Raw genomic sequence first — 24,368 nt, forward strand, 5'->3', positions numbered from 1 at the left:
GTTATCTATAATCATATGAAAAATGCTTACTATTTATTAGAGAAATGTAAATTAAAACAATTGAAGTACTAGCCTACATATATTAGAGTCGCTAAAAAAAAAAGGAAAATGTTGGATGCTGTAAGGGATGTGGAAAAACTGGTATATTAATACACTGTTGGTGGAGTTGTGAACAGATCCAGCCATCCTAGAGAGCAATTTGTAATTATGCCCACCAGAATATAAAACTTTGTATACTCTCTGAGCCAGCAATGCCATTGCTAGGTCTGTATCCCAATGACATCCAAAAAAGAGGAAAAGGCAAATTTATACAAAAATGTTTATAACTGCTCTTTTTTGTGGTGGCTAAGAATTGAACACCAAAGGGATGCCCACCAACTGGGGAAACTCAGAATAAGATTGCAATAGAATATTCTTATGCTTTAAAAAAATGACAAGAAGGATGATTCGAAAAAACTTCAAAAGACATTTATGTGAACTAATGCATAGTGAAGTGAAGTGAACATTATATGCACTTTAATGTTTGATAAAGAATTGTAATTCTTAGCCTTTCCCAGTAATACAATGGCTCAAAACAATCTCCAAGGACTAATGATGAAGTAGGCCATCTGTCTCTAGAGAGAGAATTGGTACTGATTGAATGTAGACTAAAGCATGCTATTTTTCACTTTTTTTCATTTTATCTTGTATTTTGTCTTCTTGTACAAAATGATCAATATAAAAATGTTTTACATAATTTCAGTGTATAATCTATATCTGATGGCTTACTCTCTCAGCAGGGAGGGGAAAGACAGATTTTGGAACTCAAAACTTTAAATTAAAATGTTTTTTTATTTTTAAAAATTACTCAAATAGAAAAATAATCTAAGACCACACCTAGATTGCTACCACAAAATAGTCACATTCATTTATTCATCTATTTATATATTTAGGAAGCATTTATTAAGAACCTACTGTTCCAAGTGCTAAGAAATATAGAGATAAATAAGCTATGCTTCATGTCCTCAAAAAATTTCAACCCATGTATAATAATATGGAGCCGTTTTTAAGGGGGAAAGAGCAGAACGTATTATAAGTGTTACAGATTGAAGACAACATGGAGTTCCTCTTGTTCAATCCCTTCATTTTATAGAGGAGAAAAATTAAGCATAGAAAGTTAAAAATGACTTGCAAGGTCTCACAGGTAGTGTATCGATCAAAAAGTGAATTGAACATCTAAAGATTTAGGAGACATAGAATGGGAACATGTACTTATGTAATTTGATATAATTAATCTATACATTTAGCTTTTTATTATATCAGTTCTAGAAAATTAACTTGGAAAAATCTGTTGTTTTAAAAAGAAATAGCAAATCATGTCTCAGGTCATCATGAAATTAAGAACAGCTTAACAGATTAACAATGATAATAATAACTGGCATTTAAAGACTAAATGTTTTCAAGTTAATTTTTTGCATATTATCTCATTTGTGCTCATGATATGCCTCTATAATATATTATTATTATTCCCATTTTCAGATGAAGAAACTGAAACTCAGAAGAGTTTAATGATTTGCCCTAAAAAAACACAAGTATTGGTCAAGGGATTTGAATTTCTTTCTCCTGATTCTAAATCCACATCTCTTTACTATATACCATATACCTCTCAATAGACTATATCTCTTTAAGTAGTTTGAATGGCACAGTATGATACTGATTTTTTTCTACCTAGTTCCCGTTTATAAGAAAATCCCTGAAAATATGCAACCAAGATACCTTGAAGATGAAGGGCTTTACACTGGAGAAAGGCCAACGGTCCCTCGAACTAATCAAAACATTATGGAGAATCGACTGCTGATACAAGAACAAGTAAGTAATCAGGATCCATATGAGATAAGGTTTTATACATATATGTGTTGTGTGTGTGTGTGTGTATGTGTAATCTTAAAAATAGTCAGATTCCTAATTTTGTAAGTGAATTTTGTATATTTATTTTTCCCCATGAAACTATAGCATTATAAATATCTAAATAATCAAACTTCCTTTTTTGTATTTTAATACAATTTTATTTCAGTTCCAAACTCTCTTCTCTCCTCCCTACCCATTGAGAATACAAGAAAAACCAAAAATTTTACAAATATATAGCCTTGCAAAACAAATTCCCCTATTAGCTATATCCAAAAAAAAAAAATTATAAAGAAAAGAAAAAGAAAATATGCTTTTGTTTGAATTATTTATATATGGAAGTAGAAAGCATGTTTTATCATATTTCTTTTGGAATTATAGTTGGTCATCATGTTGATCAGAATTGTTATCTTTCAAAATTGACTATTTTAATTGTCATTATTGTCAATAAAAAGTATTCCCCTAGAATGGCTGAACAAGTTATTATAAGATTGTGATGGAATACTATTGTGCTTTAAGAAATGATGCACAGGATAGTCCCAGAAAAACCTGGGAAGACTTATATGAACTGATGCAAAGTGAAATGAGCAGAACCAGAAGAACATTGTATGTACTAACAGCATTACTGTATGATGATCAACTATGAATAACTTAGTCATTCTTAACAATACAATGATCCAAGACAATTCTGAGACTTAGGATGACGCTACTATCCATCTCCAGAGAAAGAACTGATAGGGTCTGAATGCAGATCAAAGATACTTTTTCTTTATTTTTCTTGGCTGTGTTTCCTCTCATAGAATGACTTAAATGGAAATGAGGTTTGTGTGACTATACATTTATAACCTCTGTCAAATTGTTTTGTCTTCTCAATGGAGGTAGAGAAAGAAAGGGAAGGAAGGAATTTGGAACTCAAAATTTGAAAAAATGTTAAAAATTATTTGCATATGTAATTGGGAAAAAATATATTAAATAAGATTTTAAAATAAGTAAATAATTTCTCTAGCTCTGTTCCATTCACTTTACATTAAGTCATACGGATCTTTCCAAGTTTTTCTGAAGCCATTTCATTCATCATTTTTTACAGTAAAATAATATTCCATAACATTTATATATCATACTTTATTAGCCATTCCCTAATTAATGGGCATCTCTTTAGTCTTTAAATCTTTGTTACACACACACACACACACACACACACACACACACACACACACACAAAGTGTTAAAAATAATTTTTGTGCATATGAGTCCTTTTCATCTTTATTTGATCTCTTTGAGGTAACAGTCTACCAGAACTAGCACTGGATCAAAGACTGTACACAGTTTAATAACTATAACTTTGGGGAATAGTTTCAAATTGCTATCTTAAATGACTGGATGTGTGTTAAAGTACCTGTTTTCCCATAGCCCATTCAGAATTTGTTATTTCTCTTTTTTGGTCAATTTTGTCAATCTAATGTTTGTGAGATGGCACCTTACAGTTATTTTTATTTTCATTTCTCTAAATAATAGTTACAGAACTTTTATCCCAATGGCCATTGTTAACTTGGATTTCTTTTTCTGAAATTGTTCATGTTCTTTGACCATTTATCTTATTATAAATTTTATTCTATTTTATCTGTAATTTTAGAAATGAGAGTTTTATCCGAGAAATTTTTTCAAATAATTTTACCACTTTCATGCTTCTCTTCTAAATTTTAGCTCGATTGCTTTTGCTAATGTTAAAATTTTTATTTTATACAATCAAAAACTCTAATTCTATATAAAATCAAAATTGTCCATCTTTCCTCCCGTGAACCTCTCCAGCTCTTGTAATCACGAGGTCTTCCCCATCCACAGATCTGACAGGCAATTTTTACCACACTCCAATAATTTGTTTGTTATTTGACCACTATGTCTAAATCATGAACCCATTTGAAGCTCATGCAGGATGAGATGTTATTCTATACCTAGTATCTCCCAGAATACTTTCTATTTTTCCAACAGTTTCTTGAATAGAGAATTCTTTCTCCTGTGGGACCTTCAGATTTTAGCAAACACTCTGCTCCTATGCTCATTTGCTTCTATTTATTGAATGCCTAATCTCTTTTTCTGATCAATTTCTCTATGCTTAATTAATACCTTATTATTTTGGTGATTATAGTGCTGTAGTTTAGTTTGAGATCCAGTATTGTTAGAACCCTTCCCTTCTCATTTTTTAAATTGATTCCTTTGATATTCTTGATCTTTTTTCCCTTCATATTAATTTGGTGATTATTTTTATAATTCTACAAAGTAATGCCTTGATAGATTTTTAGGGGGGTTATTATTATATTGGCTTAACCTAACTATGAGCAATCTTTATTGTATTATGGTTAAAAACGAGGAAAAATTACTTTAATGAAATAGATTACACAGAACACAATAGAATAATTTTATAATAGCATATAGTAGAAGTGCTTTTTTTTTAAAGACCCATCTCTAGGTTTTTGTTCCATTTTTTGCAAAATGTTTCATTTGAGAGTAATGAAAATAGATTACAGATCAAAACTAAAATTATAATAGGGGAAAAACAAGTTTTCTTTCTAGGAGAGGAAATACCAAAATTGTGTCATAAGATATGCATGTTTGACATGAAATTATTCTAGAAATGTTGTCACTTTGTAAGTCATTTGCATATTATAGAAATAAAAATATACTTTCTGTGCTCATCTCACAGGAGAGAAAATGGTTTGGTGATGATGGCAGGATCCTAGCACTCCCCAATCCAATTAAACAGTTTTCTACAAGACCACCAATATTCTCACAAGAAGAAGTCATAGAAGCAGGACTTGAAACATTATATAAAAAGGTAATAACAGTTTCACATTTTAAAATATACTAGCTTTAATAAGTTCCTTCCCACTAAATGTTCAACACTGGGATATTTACTAAACTCTCACCATGTCTTAAGACATAATGAATTATACTCATAGACTTTAAGTGTATAATATGAAAATACTCTAACAGCAAAATATTAGAGAAAAGAATGGAAGGTATATAATTAAATAAGTGTTTATTGTATATTTTGCTAAGTATATACATATATATATGTATACATATATTTACATGATTATAATCATTGTGAATTTACAATCTTGTGTTCTTGCTTGTTTTATTTTACATTAATTCATATAAGATTTTTCTATATTGATGTATACCACATACTTTTCATTTTAAATAGTTCTACTGAATTAAATATGATGTAACAGAAAGAACCACTGGACAGTTAAACAGGAGACTCAAGTCCCATAAACAGGAGACTCAAATCCCAAAGTCAAATTTGGCCAGTTGTCGTGTGTTCTTTTTTGTTTGTTTGTTTAATTGGTCTTAGCTCTCAATTAGAATTGTGACATTTTAAATCTATTCAGTGATCTCTGCAGATCCTTTTATGGTCTTTTTGTCCTTTTCTCCAGCCACAAAGTACAAATAGCAACAAATAGAAAAAACAGCCCCTATACTCCTAGCTTTTCAGTAAATTGACTTAGAAAAAGTATATCATAATTTAATACCAGTTCTGAATAAGATAATGCTGTTTGCTTTATAGGAAGTGTCTTACAATATATAAAGAACTTTCATCTCTATTATTTCCTTTGATTGTCACAGAAACCCTCAGCCCTCTCCTAACTTTCCCTCCACCATAGCTCTGTCATTTCTAGGAAGCTCCTGCTACTTTTAATGGCTTTCCAGAGTCAATAGTCAGTGATTATTTGGTGCCTCTGTTCCCATTATTTATTTGTATCATTAGGATATTCTCACAATTCTACAATTTAAAAAGCAGCAAATTTTTAAAAATAATGCCTTTCTCTTTCTACTCCCTAGCTCAGTCCTTTTTTCCCTGAACCCCAAGTGGCCAACATATATGTTCTCCCCTGAAATCTGGTCAAATTCTCATCCTTATTTGAAAAATGCTTAGCAGAATTAAAAAGACTAAACTTAGAATCCCAGCTGTGCCATTAGCTCCTGGGGTGATTTTGGACAAATCACAAACTTTTGGGACCTCAATTTTCTTCCCTAGAAAACAAAGGGATTGGGGGCAGCTAGGTGGCGCAGTGGACAGAGCACTAGCCTTGAATTCAGGAGGATTTGAGTTCAAATGTGGTCTCAGACACTTAACACTTCCTAGCTGTGTGACCCTGGGCAAGTCACTTAAAAAAAAAAAAAAAAAGAAAAGAAAAGAAAACAAAGGGATTGAAGTAAGTGACTTCTAAAGTCTCATTCACCTCTAGATATATGATTCTTAGCCTTGTGATCCATATACCCTCTGATGGTTACAAATTAAGCCTGTTTCCTGAGCTATCAAATGAGATGTCTTAGACCCCCTAAAAAGCCTGAAGAAAACTAACTCTTTGGCAATCATTTTTTGTTTGGCCAAAATTGAACTCCCTACTCTATTCATCTCCCATATGATCAGCAGAATTCATTGTGAATTTGACACATACTATAAGACTGATTCCTTCCTATTATTACTATTGAGATGACATATGGAATTCACTCATGAATGTAATTTGATGTTTGTCTCAGCTCTATTAATTTTTTTTTTATTTGAGAAAGAAAATGGAAAAATACGAATGAAATCTCTTGCTGTTACTTACTCAGAAAACTTGAACAAATGCCTTTGAAGATAAAGAACTACAGGAAATGTTTTATATTGGAGAAGGGATTAAATTCAGTGTAGAGGAAATGCAAATTAATATATCTTGGGGGAAAAAAAACTAAAAAAATCTAAGAAAGAAAATAATCTTGAGACTTTGAGAATAATCTTAAGCAGTGAATAGAAAATATAGCTCACTACAATTCATGTTACAATTGTCTAAAAATCCTCCAAAGAGCTCTGCTTTCAGAATCCCAATCTGAATTTGGATAAACCAATATCAAACATGTGCAGGTTTTTCAACTTTCTGATCAACCCAATGAGAACTATATTTTCCCAATCTTTTAACATTCTTCATTTTTATGTGCTTTTTTTTTGTTAAGGATTTTGTAATTTCCCAGTGCTAATGTAGAAGCTTTTTTAAACATGCTAGGAAGTACTGTTTTTCCCCTACGGTAAATAAATTGGCAAGTATCTGAGGCACTTTATGCACCTACTAGTTTCCTTATGGAATAATTCTGGGACTAGGTTTTTGCTATTTGTTTGATTTGGTTTGAGTTTTTGGAGGGGGAGAGAGGTGGAATGTTCTAGTTTTGAACTGCAGACTGAACAGTCAGTTTTATTTCAGTATCCAGACAATATATTTCCTAGATACCATTTCATCCGGAAGAAATGCTCTGTCCCTATACAATAGTTTGGTTTTTTTTAATAATAATAGTTTATGATTAGATGGCCTATACTTCAGAGTGAGATCACAACAAATTATTAAAATATGAGATCATATAGATCTGGGCAAAATGAGGTAAGATGTGAGTATCCTAAGTAACCAAAGGGAAAAAGACTAAATAGAACAGTGATTCTAAAAGTTACTTTAATTCATACTTAGAGTGCTATAGAATAGGCCTTAAGAACACTGCCCAAAAATGTTCCCCTAAATGCAAAAAAAAAAAAAAAAAAAAAACGAAACCCAACTAAAAAAAACTAAAAACCACCAAACAAGAAAAATGGAAGTGAAATTCTTTCAGTCTGAGTGAAGAATAGATCAGTTAGAAAGGAATGTTTCTGTTTAGTCTGAATTTTCAGGTTTATCTGGAAATATTCCTATAGGAAATTTAGAAATTTAGTCCCACGGCCATAGGCATTTTTATTTAGCTACATTCTTTTTTGCACAGAACAGGCTGCTGTATCTTGCACCACCTAGCTGCCTCTTTAGATAGCTACCATGTATTATTATAAGGAAAGATCCATTTCTTCTTTGCTTTCTAGCGTTTGAAGGGATTCTATATCTTACAAAAGCTATTTCCAATAGCTATTGATGTAAGCGTATTATTTGTTGTTGTTTGTGTTATTAATGGTTGTTCAATCATTACAGCTTGTGTCTAACTCTTCATGACCCCATTTAGGATTTTCTTAGCAAATATAGAAGAGGGGTTTGCCATTTCCTTCTTTAGCTCCATTTTACAGATGAGGAAACTGAGGTAAATAGGGTTAAATGACTCACCTAGTGTTAGGATTACAAGGTGATAACTCAGGTTGTCTGGGCAATTCTCTAGCTCAGAATTCACACCTTTAGTTCCAGTCTTTAAGGGGAGTTTACACCTTTGGACTTCTGAGGAGGAGTTTACATATTTAAAGGAGTTTACACCTTTAAAAAGAGTTCTAAAAAGTTTACACAACCTTTAAAAGGAGCAAGTTGATTGGTTGAAGTAATTTCCCACAAGCCCCTGAGTTCTCATGCCTATTCTCTGGGAGGATAAAAGAAGACAACACTGGGCCTAGACAAGCAGTCTGGCTTGGGGAAGGACAAGAGCTGAAGGAGATTCAGAGCCAGGATTTAGGAAGAAGAAGAGTATGGCTGGAGGCTCCAGAAGCTTCCCAAGAAACCTGCACACAGAGAAAAGGATTCACAGAGAAAAGAAATCTCCTCCCAGAGAAGGATTATAATTGAGAGAGGACAGGACTTTTACATTTGGGCGCCCAGCGTGGGGCAAGGATTTATTCTGAGCCCTTCAGAGGGAGCTAGCCCTGACCTTTACAACCTAGGATCCTGAATGCAAAAATTGGTTTTAGAACTGCTTCTTAACCTCCCCGTATTTTTAAGATAGTCTAGGGTTGCAGCCATAAATAATAGCTGTAACATTCCATGTTAGTACATCAGTTTGCTAATTAAATACATTATTGCCCACAGCTCTATTGACTGATATCTAAGACAAACTAGAATACTGATGCCATACAGACATTACCAAAGGGAGAACATTTTGCTTTTTCAACTTACTAACCAATGGTCCTTCAGAGGAGGAAAATTACAGATTTGATATGATTGTCAGATAAAGTAGAACATGGTGAGAAGCAAAGGACCTATATATATTCAAATCTGGAGTTTAATCTGTGATCCATGGACACCCAGGGGTCTGTAAACTTTCACAAGAAGAAAATTAATTACATATTTATTCTCACTAACTTCTAACTTAAATTTAGCATTTCCTTAAATTATTTTTAAAAAATTTTTCTGAAAAGAGTTCCATAGACTTCACCAGCCTACCCAAAGGTTTTATGACACAAAAAAGGTTAAGATTCTGATCCACACAGTAGGAAATAAACTGACTTTTCAGATGAGCTGACAATTTCTGAATTTCTAACTAGAAGTTGACTTAATCTCTAAGAAAGAACAAAAAAGGAAGATAAAAGGAGAAAAGAATAACAAAGGTGGCTTGACTTTGTAGAGGAGAATAATGGTGAAGAAACAATTTCATATGTAGAGAGAGAAATGAAATATATGCACAAGAGTTGAAAAAAATCCCTGTCACAGGTACATGTCCCTGACATATATCATACTCTTTCTCTACATTAGTGACACATCATGTTGATGAAAATCTAAAAAATTGCCTAAGGATAAAATTTCTGGGCAAAGGCCTTTCTGAGCTTGGTTAAACCAGTCCTTGGAGATTGGACACAAAGTTCATCACTGACTCGGTACTCAAGGCCTTTCCAGCTTCAAGGTCCACCATAGGCTACTGGCATGTCCCTTAGGGATTCAGGCTCATTGCTGTACCCCAACAAAGAGTGAAGCTGTACAGCACTGAAAGACTGATTCAGTAGCCAGAGATAGATGAGGTGTGTGAAGATGGGGAGAGATTAATCATATAAACATAAAATGTAATAAATATTTAAATAGATGATACCATTATTATAGATATCCACATATATGAACAAAATGTGGTTAGAAGAGCCATGGAGAAGAACCAACCAGCCTCAGAATTTGGAAGACGTGGCTGCCATTTTTATCTCTGATACACTTTAGCTGAGTGACTATGGCCCAGTCACTGACGTCTTGTCCCTGCTATTTGTCTCAATCTCTAAGTTAAAAAGGCCCTGTCAATCTGCTGAATAGAGGTCCCCCAGACAATGAAATCACAGGTGCTGTCAAAAATATGTAAAATATATGTGCATAGATGTATGCATAAATAAATATGAATGTTACATTCATTTTATTTACAGGTAAAAAAGGAATATGATAAAATTTTATTTATAGGTTTAAAAAAGGAATTGATAAAATTTTATTCCTCTTCTAGTTACCCAGAAAAACATTAAAGTTATATAAAATAGGGAACTGACACATAATAACAACAACAATAACAATAATAACAGCTCATTTACATAGATTACATCATTTGATCCTCAAAATAACACTGGAGGTAAGTACTCTTATAATCATCTCCATGTTGCAGATGAGGAAACTGAGGCTGAGCTAGTAAAGCTTCTGAGGCAAAATTTGCACTCAGGTCTTCCTAAATCCAAGTCCAACATGCTGCATGAAAGCTATGTATTGGTAAAACCACATGTTCCAAACTATTCTTCACACCCGTCAAACTGGGATAAGGGCAGGAACCTAACCCCTAGCAATTCACTTAGGCAATGAAAGCATTTTCCACCTCACATGTTCTTGGGATATTGCATAAAAGTTAACTGAATATTTGTCACCAGTATCACATAGACATAAATGTAGAATAATCGTTATTAACTCTTTGTGTGTCTGTCTTTCTCTGTGTCTCTTTCGGTCTCACTTCTTCTCCCTCCTCCTTCTTCTCTCTTTCAGGCAGTCAACTATGTCCCCAATAAACAGTATGTTGTTGGTTCTGGAGACTCTCTGGGTCAGTTTCAACTGGACATCGACATTTCAGGATTAATATTTACCCATCATCCCTGCTTTAGCCGGGAACACGTTTTAGCGGTCAAATTGGCTCAGTTATATGATCAGTATCTAGCAAGACGTCAGAGGAACCAGACAAAATTTCTAACAGATAAGGTATTTATGATTGCTTCTCTTTTATTAGGCTGGATTTTTTTAAGGAGTTACGATGCATAAAATTCTATCAGGACACTAATTCTTTACAATTTGCCTTTCTTTCTGGGATACATTCTATGAGATTCTTCCTGTATTCAAAAGCTACCCTCAGTTTTCTTCTAGCCCCATGACTCTCTGATTCACAAATAATTTATTGTCTGTCTTTGATATTTCTGTCACACACGAAAACTTCTCCACTCCCGATGCTCTGGTTGGACACCACGGTACCAAATAGATCACCACGTCCCAGAACAAGGAGAGAACATAAATTATTATGATGTCAGAAATCTTGCTCAAAGACTTAGTAATAGATTACATGACCGATGAATCACACCAAGTTTACAAATGTTACTCATGCTTTTGCACTGGAGTCAGTCATACAGAAACCAGTAAGAAGTGACAGCTTCTAGTCCCAACTGGAGATTAACTTTGTCAATGCCGTATTATTCACTTGTTTTCTAATGGCATTACGCAGGCAGACCCTCTGTGCTGGGGATAATATCATTCTCTCAAACAGTCTTTCTAACTCAGAATTGGGATTATTTGTTGTTAGCTCAATGCCTTGAGGAATGCTGTACAAACTCTCCCTGATTCCACCAAACCTCCTGGGTCTGGCCACACAACTCGGGAAAGCATGAACAAGTATAAATTTGAAATTCGGTGAGTAAAATATTAATTAGTGGTCATTGGGGTTTTTGTATGAAGTTTTTAGATTCTTCCTATAAATGCAAAACAAATAATTTCTCAGCCAATAGAAACAATGAGAATCAGCCTCAAATTTAAGACCTAAGTTCATGTCCTACGTTGAGCACATAATGGATAAATCATACCTCCTGCCATATAGAGACTACCCCAGACCCAATGAAATCATGGATTCAGTCCTCTCACTCTCTTTTTTGCATAATGCCTGTCGGTTAACATATCGATAGTCACAATTGCATTGTAAAGCCTGGCACCTAAAACTTGGAATCCCATTTTACATCTTGTGATAAAGGGTGACCAAACACCATTATCTGCACCTACTGAGGCAGAGAAATGGCTCCAAGCTTTCATCTCTGGGGAAACAATTTTTTCTACTTCTAGCAACTCCATTCCCTTTGCCTCCACCCAGGGCTCCAGTGGGGTCTTTGAAAGTTGGGTCATGCTGGGTAACCACCACGTACAGCTCTGTGAGCCTCTTCACTTTAATTGTGACGTACAAGAGCAAAGCTGGACTTCACATTGGCGTGGAGGAGAACAAGTGGGAGAAATCTTTCAGAGATATCCCATTTCATCCTCTGTGCTTGCAGACTGCAAACCTGTTTGTCATTTGTCAGTGATCTCAACTGTTCCTTGTGGCTAAATTTTTTTTTTTTTTTGCTGTTGAGGCAATGGGGGTTAAGTGACTTGCCAGGGTCACACAGCCAGGAAATGTTAAGTGTCCGAGACCAGATTTGAACTCGGGTCCTCCTGACTTCAGGGATAGTGCTCTATCCACTGCGCTACCTCGCTGCCCCGTGGCTAAATCTTAATCTCCAGCCAATTCTGTGATGAGGTTGCCGCTTGATCCTCGATACAGACTTGTGTTCCATCACCAACCCCAGACTTGTAATGGGAGAAAGTGAGGGTATTGGGGTAATAATGATAGCTATATTAAACTACAATAAATATGATGTTTTAAGGTTTGCAAAGCAATTTATATGTTCCCTGATCTTCAAAACAACCTGGGGAGATTGGTGCTATTATTACCCCCATTTCCTGAATAATTGAAGATAAGAGGGTAAATGGCTTACCTAAGATCACACAGCATATTTTAGGTCTTCTTGACTCTAAATTTTAACTTCTTGACTTTTATGGCAAGACTTGCTGGGGCACGGCCTCTGTGACCCAGCCCTTGAGGGTCCAAGGTCTCTCTATACACAAATAGGCATGAGATAGGATTCAGGTAGAGGAAGGGAGAACTATGTATTAGTTTGTCATTAATAGCTTGCTTTACTAAGAATTCTATACACCATTCAGAACATAACTAAAAACCAAGAAGAAAGCTTTAAAAAAAAAATCTTAAAAGTAATTGAAAAAGACATCGTATTTTATTTAATTACTTGAGTCTCAGAAAAGCTTCTGGTACTCTTATTCAGAGTACATTTTTGCTTAGTTTAGATAAAGTTCTTATAAGTTTAATCACCTGCTTTTCTAGCCCACAGACTAAGCAACATATCAGAAGGATGGGGGACGCTGGAGTCAGTCATACAGAGAGCAGTAAGAAGTGTCAGCTTCTAGGTTAGTAGCCTCATAGAAATAAAGAGACAGCAAAACTATTAAAAGAAGACACAAGAGTTCAAAAAGCATAGTCAGGAGCCATTGAGAGTAAGAGGGAACAGCCCAACTGCCTCAACAGCTCCTGAAGTCACCAGTGTATCACAGCCCAGCACAGCAAATGACATTCTTTTTTTTTTTTTTTTTTCTTTTGAGGCTGGGGTTAAGTGACTTGCCCAGGGTCACACAGTTGGGAAGTGTTAAGTGTCTGAGGTCAGATTTGAACTCGGGTCCTCCTGACTTCAGGGCTGGTGCTCTATCCACTGCACCACCTAGCTGCCCCGCAAATGACATTCTTAATGGTGATACTGAGTCACTGAGGAAAGCTTAAATTATGTTTTGTATGCTCTGGTGAAGAAGGCAGGGAAACAAGAAGGCTCTCTGAGGGGAAGGACACTTAAAATAAATAGTCTCAATGACAGAAATATTGGCTCTTCAACTTATTGAGAAACTGTGTTCTTATGGATCAGCTCATTCCCTTTTGATGCCAAATAAGTGGGGTGCCTCTTTCTCTGGATTTTATTTGCATTTTAAACAAATCTTGACATAAAAAGAATAAAAAGTGTAGGGCAGCAGCTGACGCAAACTCCCAGGTCTTTACCACACGTCGCCCGTGTCTCTGTTGGTTGTAAGTGACATGGTCCGGGCCGTGCAGTCTGTATCCAAGCTCCCAAATGACCATTAGCTGATTAATTAATTTCATTCCCAATGAGATGGTCTGCTTTTCAGTTGTTAAATATTTGAAATCAAAGCAGACTTTTCCTCTTCAATAATCCATGTTAATTTGTGGACATTTGACTCAAAATATTCCATTTTGCTTTAAGACTAATTTGTGATGATTGTAAGCTCTGCTGACCAAATTAGAACCATTTTCCTATATTAGGGATAGGCTTGTGATATTTTTACTATAGGGAACTCTCAGATATGGAACCTCCACCAAAGCAAAGCAGAGACATCTTTGCAACTTCAGAGTCTTAAAGAATTGCCTAGAACCCTGAGAGTTATGGGTCCAGGGTCACATAATTATTAAGTACCAGAGACCCAACTCTTTCTAGTTTAATGGTTGGTTCTCGATCCACTGAACCATGCTTCTCTGGCTTTTATTCTTGGGTGTAATGCTGTACTCTTTGCCTGTTTGGATGACCAATTAAATGTTTCATTTGCTCAAAACTCTCCTTGAAATCCTGGAGTAGAGGGGAGTGGTTTTCAGTAGATGAAGGTTGATGAAAAAAGTAAAAATTGAGCAATTTAAAGTTAATTTGACAAGATCAAATATTTTATATTGCATTTTTTAAAAGTAGGACACTACCTAATTATTAGGTGAAAAGGGTATATTTTGCTGTCTCCTGGAGATATTGTGCTACTAGATGCTGCTAATCATCCCCTGAAAAAGTGCACTGGGCAGATTTTTCTGGGAGGAAGTACAGATCTAGTCATCTGGGCCTGTAATTTTACCAGTTTGCCAAGTAGCTTTGCAGGGAAACTTTTTCAGCAAAGGAACTGACTGCTTATTCACTTAAAATTCAATTTCAATTATTCATTTTATTCAAATTATTCAATTTCAAAGCATGATTGTTTCTTTAATGAGGTAGAGCTCTAAAAAGAATCTTAGAGAGTTATGTAATATAGCAGAATTTACCAAAAGTACTATGCCCCTGAACTGAAGGAAATAAAATCCAGCCCTCTTCAAATTTAGCTTGTTAATTATTTATCCTTACGGTTTGAAATGTTTTAATGATCAAATAGACCAGTTGATTTGGCTCCTGGTTCAACTTTTTGGGCTTACTTATGCTCAGACAATTTTTAATACATGCATATTTTCTATATTTTGTAGGCAAACACGGAGACTACGGGATGCCGAAGAAGAAAAAGATCGAACATTGCTTAAGACCATCATAAAAGTTTGGAAAGAAATGAAATCCCTTCGAGACTTTCAGAAGTTTACCAACACACCCATAAAACTTTTTTTGAGGAAGTATGTTCTGATCACACATAGAATTCTTAACAGGCCAAGATCTCTTTTTAGATTGGCTCAAAGAATGGTCATTGATGGTTGAACTCTTTCAAAGTCAAGGGAAGGCTCTGGTTTTCTTTCCCTTCCAGGATGTGTAAGAGAGATAGTCAGGTATGTTTAGACTAGTTAGCCTCTGAGACTCCTTCCAGCTTGGAGATGTATTTATTTATTTGTAGCATACCATCCCATTTAAATAAATTATGTATCAGAAAGTCCATAGGAAGAGTGAAAATTTCCAACATAGGATAATAATATCTCACATTTTTATACGATATTAAAGTTCACAAGGAATCTTCTTATCCCCTATGAGAGTGATTAACTCCATTTTATAGATGAGGAAATGGAGACTGAAGAGATATAATAATACCATCTTACCCTGGAACACTGACTCCTTTGTTTTTCTCAAATATACTTGGGAAAAAAATTAAAAGGAAAAGTATATTCTCCTCTACTTGCATATCAGCACATGAGGAAGATGTGTCCGAGGACATTTTCCAGGTTTTCTTTTCAAATAAAAACTCTATGTGACCTTCAGCAGAACAGGAGCCCAGAGTTCAAGGGATTTCCCATTTTTTGCCTGAGTTTTGAATCAATGAAAAGCTTTGGTGATTCCTGTCTCATCCCATCCATAAAAGCAGCACCTTCCTGGGAGAGGACAAGGATCAAGGGAAAGGACCAAGACTTAGCTGTGTTTACTCCCTCTGAGGAGCTCTCCTTGGTTAACTGCTCCAGTCTCGGAGCTCCAGGGACTCGGGCTTGGTCATTTCCCTTTCTCTTTAATTCCTAGCTTAGTGCCGTGCTCAATAAATGGTTTAATAAATGCTAGTTAGCCAAATGGCAGGATTCTCTGTAATTTTTCTGTTTGACTCATGTTCCCTCTGACATCTTAGATACAGCATGTTTCAGTCATGAGAAATACTCTTTAACTGCTGCCAGTGTATATTTCTCTTTTTTAATCTTCACAACTAAATAATATTTGTTTACTCGAATCCACCAAATCTGGTAGGTTGGGGTGAATGCATAAAGAGTTCAGATTGCATTTAGAGTTATCTAAAGGGTGATTACAAAATCAAAATCAAAGCCCTGAAGTAGTGAATCTGTATGTATTGGGGTATCTGGTCATTGTTCAATAGAGCTGATTCCTTGTAAATCTGCCAGGGCCTGAGAGCTGTGGGTACCCAAGAAGTTTGCCCGATCTGGGGAGGGGAGCTCCAAGGACGGTGGAACTTGACAGCTCGAAATGCACCGAGCAGGAGCCGGTCTGAGCCCCGCAACTTGTGGTTCCTGCAGTGACACAGTTGTGCGGTCTGATCCTAGGGGAGCACTAGACATTTTCACACAGACCCACTTAGGTCATACGGTACATGCAGATAAACAGTTTTCCACAGTTTTGTCATACTAATAAGAGCCCACATCAATAAGGGCAGTGTTTGTGGGAGGAAAAGGGGAGGAGATTCAGCGACTTGTCCAGGATCCCCCAACTCGTAAGGCTTTAAGGTCACAACTCTGTCCCCTGCACCTCCTACTGCCCACTCCCTTTTTAAAGTACCAGATGCACCTTACCCATTTTAAGTGATCTTTTGAGGGAAAATATAAATGCTATAAATTATTTTAAAGGGAAGAAGTCGACTGGAAAACAGACGAAAAGGCATTCGAAGCAGAAATTCAAACAGAAACAAATGAGTTGTTCGAAGAGCACGTAGAAGAGCATGAAAAGAAGATGGAAGCCTACAGGGCTGAGTACCAGGACTGGAAAGCCTGGAGGAAAGCGCAGGTACGTGAGGTCTCCCCCTCTGAATATGGCTGGCTCTGGCAGGTGGAGCGGGAGCTTTTACCAGCGAGCAGCTGGGCTAACTCTGGCCTGCTCTTGTCCCAAAGTCCCTTTAGCACTGACCCAGCCGCCTTTTCACCTTCTCACATCTGATTCCCTGGTGGCACTAATCCTCACCCCTTCTTTCTCCCCATGTCTTTGCACTGCCCGTCCCCCTTGGTATTCCTCCCTCCTGGCCTCCTGGGCCAAGAACCTGTCAGATCCCTCCTGCTGCTGGTCCTCCCCAGCCCCATCCCACCCTCCACTTGCAGTCACCTTCCCTCCCAGGCTAACTTACAGGGATTTTGGATGCAGATGGGCATCTGTGTCCTTCCTCCGTGAAGTGGTGAGTTTCTGGAGGGAAGGCACTTGTTACCCCTTTTCCGTATCCCCAAGAATTAGCACAGTTCCTTGCCCTTAGCAAATGCCTAATATATGCTTGAGTTGCTAGGTGATGCAGCAGAAGCCCGGCACTTGATCTGGCCTGCTCACTTAACATGTCTGCCTCAGTTTCCTCAAACTGCACCCAGGAAATATTAATGGCATCTACTTCCCGGGGTTGCCATGAAGATCAAATTAATAATATCTGTAAAATGCCTGGTACATGCATTATTTTTGCTGTTGTTGACTGACTGACTACTATGTGAAAGGCACCAGGTTTGTGAAGATCAAAATAGCACAGCCCCTGCTCCCAAGGAGTTTATGTCTGTCGTCCTTCCCACATCCCACCCCTGACTTCTGGCCACAAACCTCACCAGCCCTGCCAGCAATTTAATTAAAATTAAAAATCATTAGAAGAAGAGCATGGGCTAAGGTTTGTACCAGAACCTTTTGGTCTCAGTTCTCCTTACCTGGTTTAAGTAATGATTAGTTTTTGATATGGAAGATATGGGAGATATGGATGGTACAGATAATTAATCATTTTTAAAGTGGAGGTAGTCCCAAGTACTACATATTTGCTGGATACTACTGCTTATAGAACCCTCTCCCTATCGTTGATCTATAATTCCTATACATATATCTATCTCTATATGTCTCTCTCTATATCTCTATATACATATCTATTTATCTATATGTCTATAATAGATATGTATATATATATGTATATGTGTATATATATATATATATATATATTGTTCCCCAATGATCTTTGGGGGCTTCTTGGCATCTGCTGCCAGTAATAAAGTGCCAGAGGGCTCCATGGTTCCCATCAGCTGTGTTGCTTCAGTACCTACTACCTTTGAATGAAGGAATGAATAGTATTGTTCTCAAGAAGTCTCCAAATAACGATACTGAAAACATGGCCATCGGTAAAGGAGGCCGTTCTCTGCCTCCTCTCTTGACCAGCCTTAATCGCTGATTGGGAGTTGCCTCAGTCAAACTGAGACCTGTTGAAGACCTTAACTTAAAAAGGTCAGGGTGTCCACTGAATTCGGGGTCATCTCCAGTCCTCCTGATCTCTCTAGACCACTGGAAACGAAGCTGGTGACCTCTCGCGTTGTTCTCTCGCTTCAGTCCAATTCCTCACCTCCCAAAGTCATGGTCTCCTTTGAGAAGGAAGGACGAGCATGAGCATAGAGCGGAGAAAAAGAAGGGACTTGGGCTATAAAAGCAAAAACCTTGATTTAGCTACTAGGTGAGCAACACTAAGAAGAGCTCCGGATCTCAAGAATTCTGCCCCCTTATCGGTGCCCTGTGAATACCGGAGTGCGTTCTGTGGCCCAGTTCCCTGCCCGCTGCTCCGAATCACCGTGCTTGCAAAACTGGTTAGGAGGACAGCAGGGCTGTTCTGAGCTCGTAACTACGCTTGTCCGTGGGCAGTGAGCCCAGCTGGACAGAGCACTGTGTCAGAGGGGAGAGGCTCCGGGAATCCCACAGGGGCGATTAGCTTTACTCTTCCCTAGCCACAGACTAGAGTCCTAATCACATCTGGCCATTTCTCACAAACAGACTGTGAGTCACAAGGGGAGCTGGGGAACCCGGTGTACGTGGATCAGCACAAAACTATCCTTGCTACCGCAAGGACAACTTAAGATGACCATGGAGCAAATATAAGAAAAACCAAATTTCTACATAAGTAATTATAAACAGGCCCTTACAGTTCAGGCATTAAATCCCTGTTCAGCAAATGAGAGGTACAGTCTCCACCTCCCTCCTTTCTAACTCTCTCCCTTGATGATCTCTCCTGTTTTATATAATATGGAAGCATAAGATTAAACATGGAAGTAATTAGGCACAAATATATGTTATGTAAACCTATGTTATATATATTCAATAACATAAATACACATATATTTGTATCTAATATATGTTTGCACAGATATAGACACATAATGTATACATATATTTATATACACATATATAAGAATATGTTCATACAAATATGCTATATTATGTACATTTTATTTATAATCATATTCAAATAAATATATTATATACATGTATATATTGTATGTTTGTACACCTACATATTACATTTTATGTATATTTATATATTATGATAGCTCAACAAAATATATACTTATATAATAATTATGTTATATGTTATACATATTTCTGCTTAATTATATTGAGTCTTATATGTTCTTTGCAATTAGAATAAAATGTAAGCTCCTCAAAGGCAGAAACATGACATATACTTCTTTGCATTTTATTTTGCATCCCTTTTTGCTTTTCCCAGCACTAGAGTCACAAAGCATGTGCAACAAATAGTTCCAGAGTGAAATGCAATGTAAGAGGATGACGGTGGGATGAAACCTTCTTCCTCTTTGTAACTTTGCCTTTTTTGTGCAGAGGATCAAGAAAAAGAAAAAAAAGACAACAGAAGAACAAGACGAGGTCACCGAGGAGACAGATGGCGAGGGGCCTGTGAAGCCCACTCCCCCAGTGCCCGTTGATAGGTCAACAATAGAGCAGCAGGTTCGAGAGAGAGCCTTGCACAGTAGGAGGAAACCTGGGGAGCCTATTTTAGTACCTGAGCTGAGCCTGGCTGGCAATGTGACGCCCACAGAGCTCTGTCCAAGGTAAGACAATGCTGGAATTGTGAAGGGCTTCTAGTTCCTCAGCCTTTCCTTGTTTGTGACTCTACCTGTCCACAGAGATGCAGGACATCAGTGATGGCCGTGTGCCACATTGATCTCATATAGTCTACATTCTGAAATAATAATATCTCTTAAAAGGAGAAAGCCAGACACAAATCTTGCTATTTATGTTGTTGTTGTTCAGTCATTTTTTCAGTTGTGTCTGACTTTTTGTGACCATATTTGGGGTTTTCTTGAGAAAGGCTGGAGTGCTTTGACATTTCCTTCTCCAACCCATTTTACAGAGGAGGAAACTGAAGTATGCAAGGTTAAGTGACCTGCCCAGGTCACACAACTAGTAAGTGTCACAAATAGCAAGAGATCTTTCTGACTGCAGAGCTGGTGCTCAATCAACCTCAGCTCCCAGCTGACCATATTCAAGTATACACAGTGAAAGACGGACTCTCGAGACATTAATATCATCTGTCCACCAATGCAGACTGATAATCTCTGCTTTAATAAAGGTTGTCCACCAAGTGTTTTAGTTTAAAAACAAAATATTGATCTGGAGATCAACCTTTCATCTTTCTTTTTAGTTGGCTAGTCCACAAGAAACCAGGCCAGTGCTCAAGCCTTTCTGACTTTGCAGGACTTGGGCTCCACTGGTACCACATCATCATCTTCAAGGAGCCCAGAGCCAGCTCCCTCACCCTCTCTTCTGATGATGAGCACTGGGGCAAGACTTCTGTGGAGCCCCCAAAATTACATACAATTGTCATAATTCACATCCATGTATGCACACATGTGAGAAACATAGTAAATGGAGGCAGGAAGACCTGATTTTATGTCCAGTTTCTTGCCTCTAGGTCAGCCTTTTAACCTCTTGGACCACAAACAACTTTTTGTGATTCTAAGCTGCATAAAAGTTACTACTCTCCATTGCTAGGGAGGATGTCCTGATTACAAGGTTAGTTGGGGATGTGAGTATTTATACCTGGAAAAGGGCTATGCTGGCTCTTGCTTATGTTTTCCCATTTTTGTCAGAGAGTTTACATTCTAGAAGAGGACTTGTCCAATACATCCAAGGAGTATTTTTATATGACTAGAAAATTTTGCCATCAAAAAATATTTATAATTCAGATAAATCCGTAGTAATCTCTCAGGAGAAATGATTTCTTAGGAACCTTAGGAACCATTTTCATCTTTTAGTAGCACACTAATAGCTTATATATTTATTTCTCCTTAAATGTTCATTTACTTTTAAATTTGCTCTCTGGTGAGCTTCTTCCCTTTAATAAGTTTTTTAATATTATTTGTTTTTTAATCCTACATGTAAACAAATAAACTCTGGCCACATTTAAACACTTTTGACCTACAAATAATTTTTAAATAAATATTTTATAAATGTATAATATATGTTATATATTTTTATATATATAAATTTTATATATAATATTTAAAATATATAATATACATGTTTTATATATATATATGTATATATATAATTTTATAAATAAATAAAAATAAACTCTGCAAACAACTATATGGGATTATATATTTTGGGGTTTTTTAGGAAAAAGATGGGCTCCAGCCCTGGGTTCCTGAGTTAAAGCTTTGCTTTAAGAGACAGAATCTCTTTTCCCCTCTCAGGCCATCTCTCTTTTCTACACCAAGATTTGCCCCATTCATCCTAAGCCAAATCACAAGGAGCCATCATCTTTTCCCTTTACCCACATGATGGCTGACGCAAGGTCTGCCTATATAAGGGACTTCAGGTCACCACAGGATAACTGGAGAGGCACCTGATTATTCACCCTTTGGATGAGCTTTTGCTTTTTTCCCACCCAACTAAATTCACTAATATTTGATAATTAAATATTCATAAATATGTTCATTAAACTGCAGCAGAAAATAAATACATCTGGGTCAATTCTCAGAGAGGATCAAAATGACATCATTATTGGACAGAAACAACTACACCAAGAGAAGGAACACTGGGAAGTGAATGTAAATTGTTAGCACTACTGTCTATCTACCCAGGTTACTTATACCTTCGGAATCCAATACTTAAAGTGCAACAAGAAAATGGGATTTACACACATATATTGTATATAGGTTATACTGTAACACATGTAAAATGTATGGGATTGCCTGTCATCCAGGGGAGGGAGTAGAGAGAGGAAGGGGAAAATGTAGAAAAATGAATACAAGGGATAATATTATAAAAAAAAATTACTCATGCATATATACTGTCAAAAAATGTATAATTATAAAATTTAAAAAATTAAATTTTTAAAAAATGACATCATTATGTTGGAGTGAAGATACAGTCTGGGTCTGTGGCTGATCCAGCCACTATGGATTTGAAAGGCCCCACCACAGGTTGGGCACAAACAGTACAAATGAACATTTGAAGATTTGAGATCTCTCTGGGTAAGAGCGTAAAAAGCTCCAAAACTGCTTCTCTGGCAACCTCAGACTGATTTGGACCTTGATTTCATGATTTGGGTGGAGATTCTCCGTCCCCAACTTTATCAACACTTCAGTGACAGCCCTAAGCCAGCACAACATCACAACTGTAGATAATGAAACTAGAGCCTTCTATTTTTGCTTTTCCTTTTTTTAGTCTTTATATTCACATGAAAGATTTTTTACCACCTATATTTACACTTCTGCTCTCCCAGATTGTGTTGTAAACATGTGATTTAATCCAACAAAATTTTATTAAGCACTTTTGATAAGGTACTGTATTATGTGCTGGGAGGAGATGAGTTCCAGTTCTGGGTATAAAAATCACCCGAGGAGATGGAAATTAATTGACATTATAATAGAATGCAAGCCACCTGAGAACAGGACTTGCTTTTTTACTTTTTTCTTTTTCTCTTTGTATCCACAAAGTCTAGCACAGAGTTTTATACATATTAAGGGCTTAATGCTTATTACTGACCTTCCATATCATAAGTTTATTAAGTTGTATTTTAGGAGGCAAGAAAGATCTACTAAGGGTCTGAAAATACTTCATTTCCAAGATGTCTTACATATATAAACAGGCAAAACCTGGTCCAATAAGAGATGACTCTGTTGTTTTCTATAATTGCAAGATTAGTTTCGGATAAAAAGTACTAGTAAAATGTGAAATTCTCTGAGTCTACACATATGTTGAATACCCTGTATTTGCCAGACAGACAATGCATTTTAGAAGCTTTGTACCAATCCGATACTTCGTCTATGATATGGTTTACAAGATCTGCTTGAAGGAGTAAAGAGCCCAATGGCACACACTGAAGCTCATTGAGCTTTATGTATTTTCAATGCAACCTTTCAGCCCTGTCAGTTTTTGCTTTCTGTGTTAGAACACCAGACCGTTCCAGCCTCAATTGAGCGCAAGCATTGAGTTGGTGATGATGGCAAACATCCCCAGCCTGTCGGAACTTAGCCTGGTTTCCTTTTTTCTGTACATTTGGTGGTTGTTTTTTTTTTTTTTTTCCCTATTCTTTATCAAAATTTGCACCAAGCCTTCATGAGAACACAATTCTGTTTTTCATTTCCCAGGGCAGAGATCTTGAGAAGAGAAGACATAAGGAAGCGGTCAATATTTTTAAAAGTCCTTTTCAACAACAAAGAAGTTTCAAGGACAGTCAGTCGTCAAATAGGCATGGACTTCCGAGTTCATTTTGGACAAATTTTCAATTTACAGATACATAATTGGCCGGAGAGTTTAATTCTTCAGGTAGGAAATTTAATTTTTAATATTCCGGGATGTTTTAGCATGCATTTTTTAAAGCTAACATTTGTAATGTCTAGAAGATAAATCAGCTCTTGGCTTCTTCAGGTGAAAAAAAGGCAAGATTCTGTGAGACTGGGGAGAACCTCAAGGACCTTTTTAACCAGCATGGGTAGAGGCCATGGCTAGGTTTCTGCCTCTGTGCCCTCAGCAAGGTTAGGATTTGTTGCCAGAATCAGCAGCCCCATGGATTCCATGAGACTGGTCTTGAGAGAGACATTGATTTCTAAATCCTATAGCTTAAGCTTTGAGGTGGCAACAGTGGTGGTGGGATCCACTTTGTCCAAGGTAAAGTACTCCAGCATCAAGTCCCGGCGAGCCTCTAGGTAGGGTGGGCTTAAGAACTGGTGCCCCAAATCGCTCCTCAGGGGTACCTTCTGGAGCCATGCTCAGCCATGGAGCTCCATGACACTGAATGTCACCAAGATTTAGGCCCCAACTTTGAAGAGTATCGTGTTAAAATAAGAAAAACTCTCTAGTTTCTTTAGTGACCAGAGCACTGGTACTGGAGTCAGAAGACCTAGGATTCATGCCCACCTCTATCATTTACTAGTTGAGTAACTCACTTCCTTGCTTTGAGCCTCAGTTTCATCCATAAAAC

At 36.8% G+C, this 24,368-nt stretch overlaps 1 protein-coding gene across 3 annotated transcripts in view; it reads left to right on the top strand.

The window, feature by feature from the left end:
- The window catches only part of CC2D2A (coiled-coil and C2 domain containing 2A), a 118,527-nt gene that overhangs the window by 33,965 nt on the left and 60,194 nt on the right, over positions 1-24,368 (top strand). For all 3 annotated transcript variants that reach the window (XM_074274509.1, XM_074274510.1, XM_074274511.1), the window contains 8 exons: positions 1,712-1,848; positions 4,586-4,717; positions 10,596-10,805; positions 11,398-11,504; positions 14,974-15,114; positions 16,771-16,927; positions 19,757-19,986; positions 23,536-23,713. In XM_074274509.1, the coding sequence (XP_074130610.1) occupies positions 1,712-1,848; positions 4,586-4,717; positions 10,596-10,805; positions 11,398-11,504; positions 14,974-15,114; positions 16,771-16,927; positions 19,757-19,986; positions 23,536-23,713 (1,292 nt within the window). The remainder of the gene's footprint in view (positions 1-1,711; positions 1,849-4,585; positions 4,718-10,595; positions 10,806-11,397; positions 11,505-14,973; positions 15,115-16,770; positions 16,928-19,756; positions 19,987-23,535; positions 23,714-24,368) is intronic.

The sequence above is a fragment of the Sminthopsis crassicaudata genome, chromosome 6 (assembly GCF_048593235.1).
Source record: "Sminthopsis crassicaudata isolate SCR6 chromosome 6, ASM4859323v1, whole genome shotgun sequence".
Taxonomy (NCBI): Eukaryota; Metazoa; Chordata; class Mammalia; order Dasyuromorphia; family Dasyuridae; genus Sminthopsis; species Sminthopsis crassicaudata.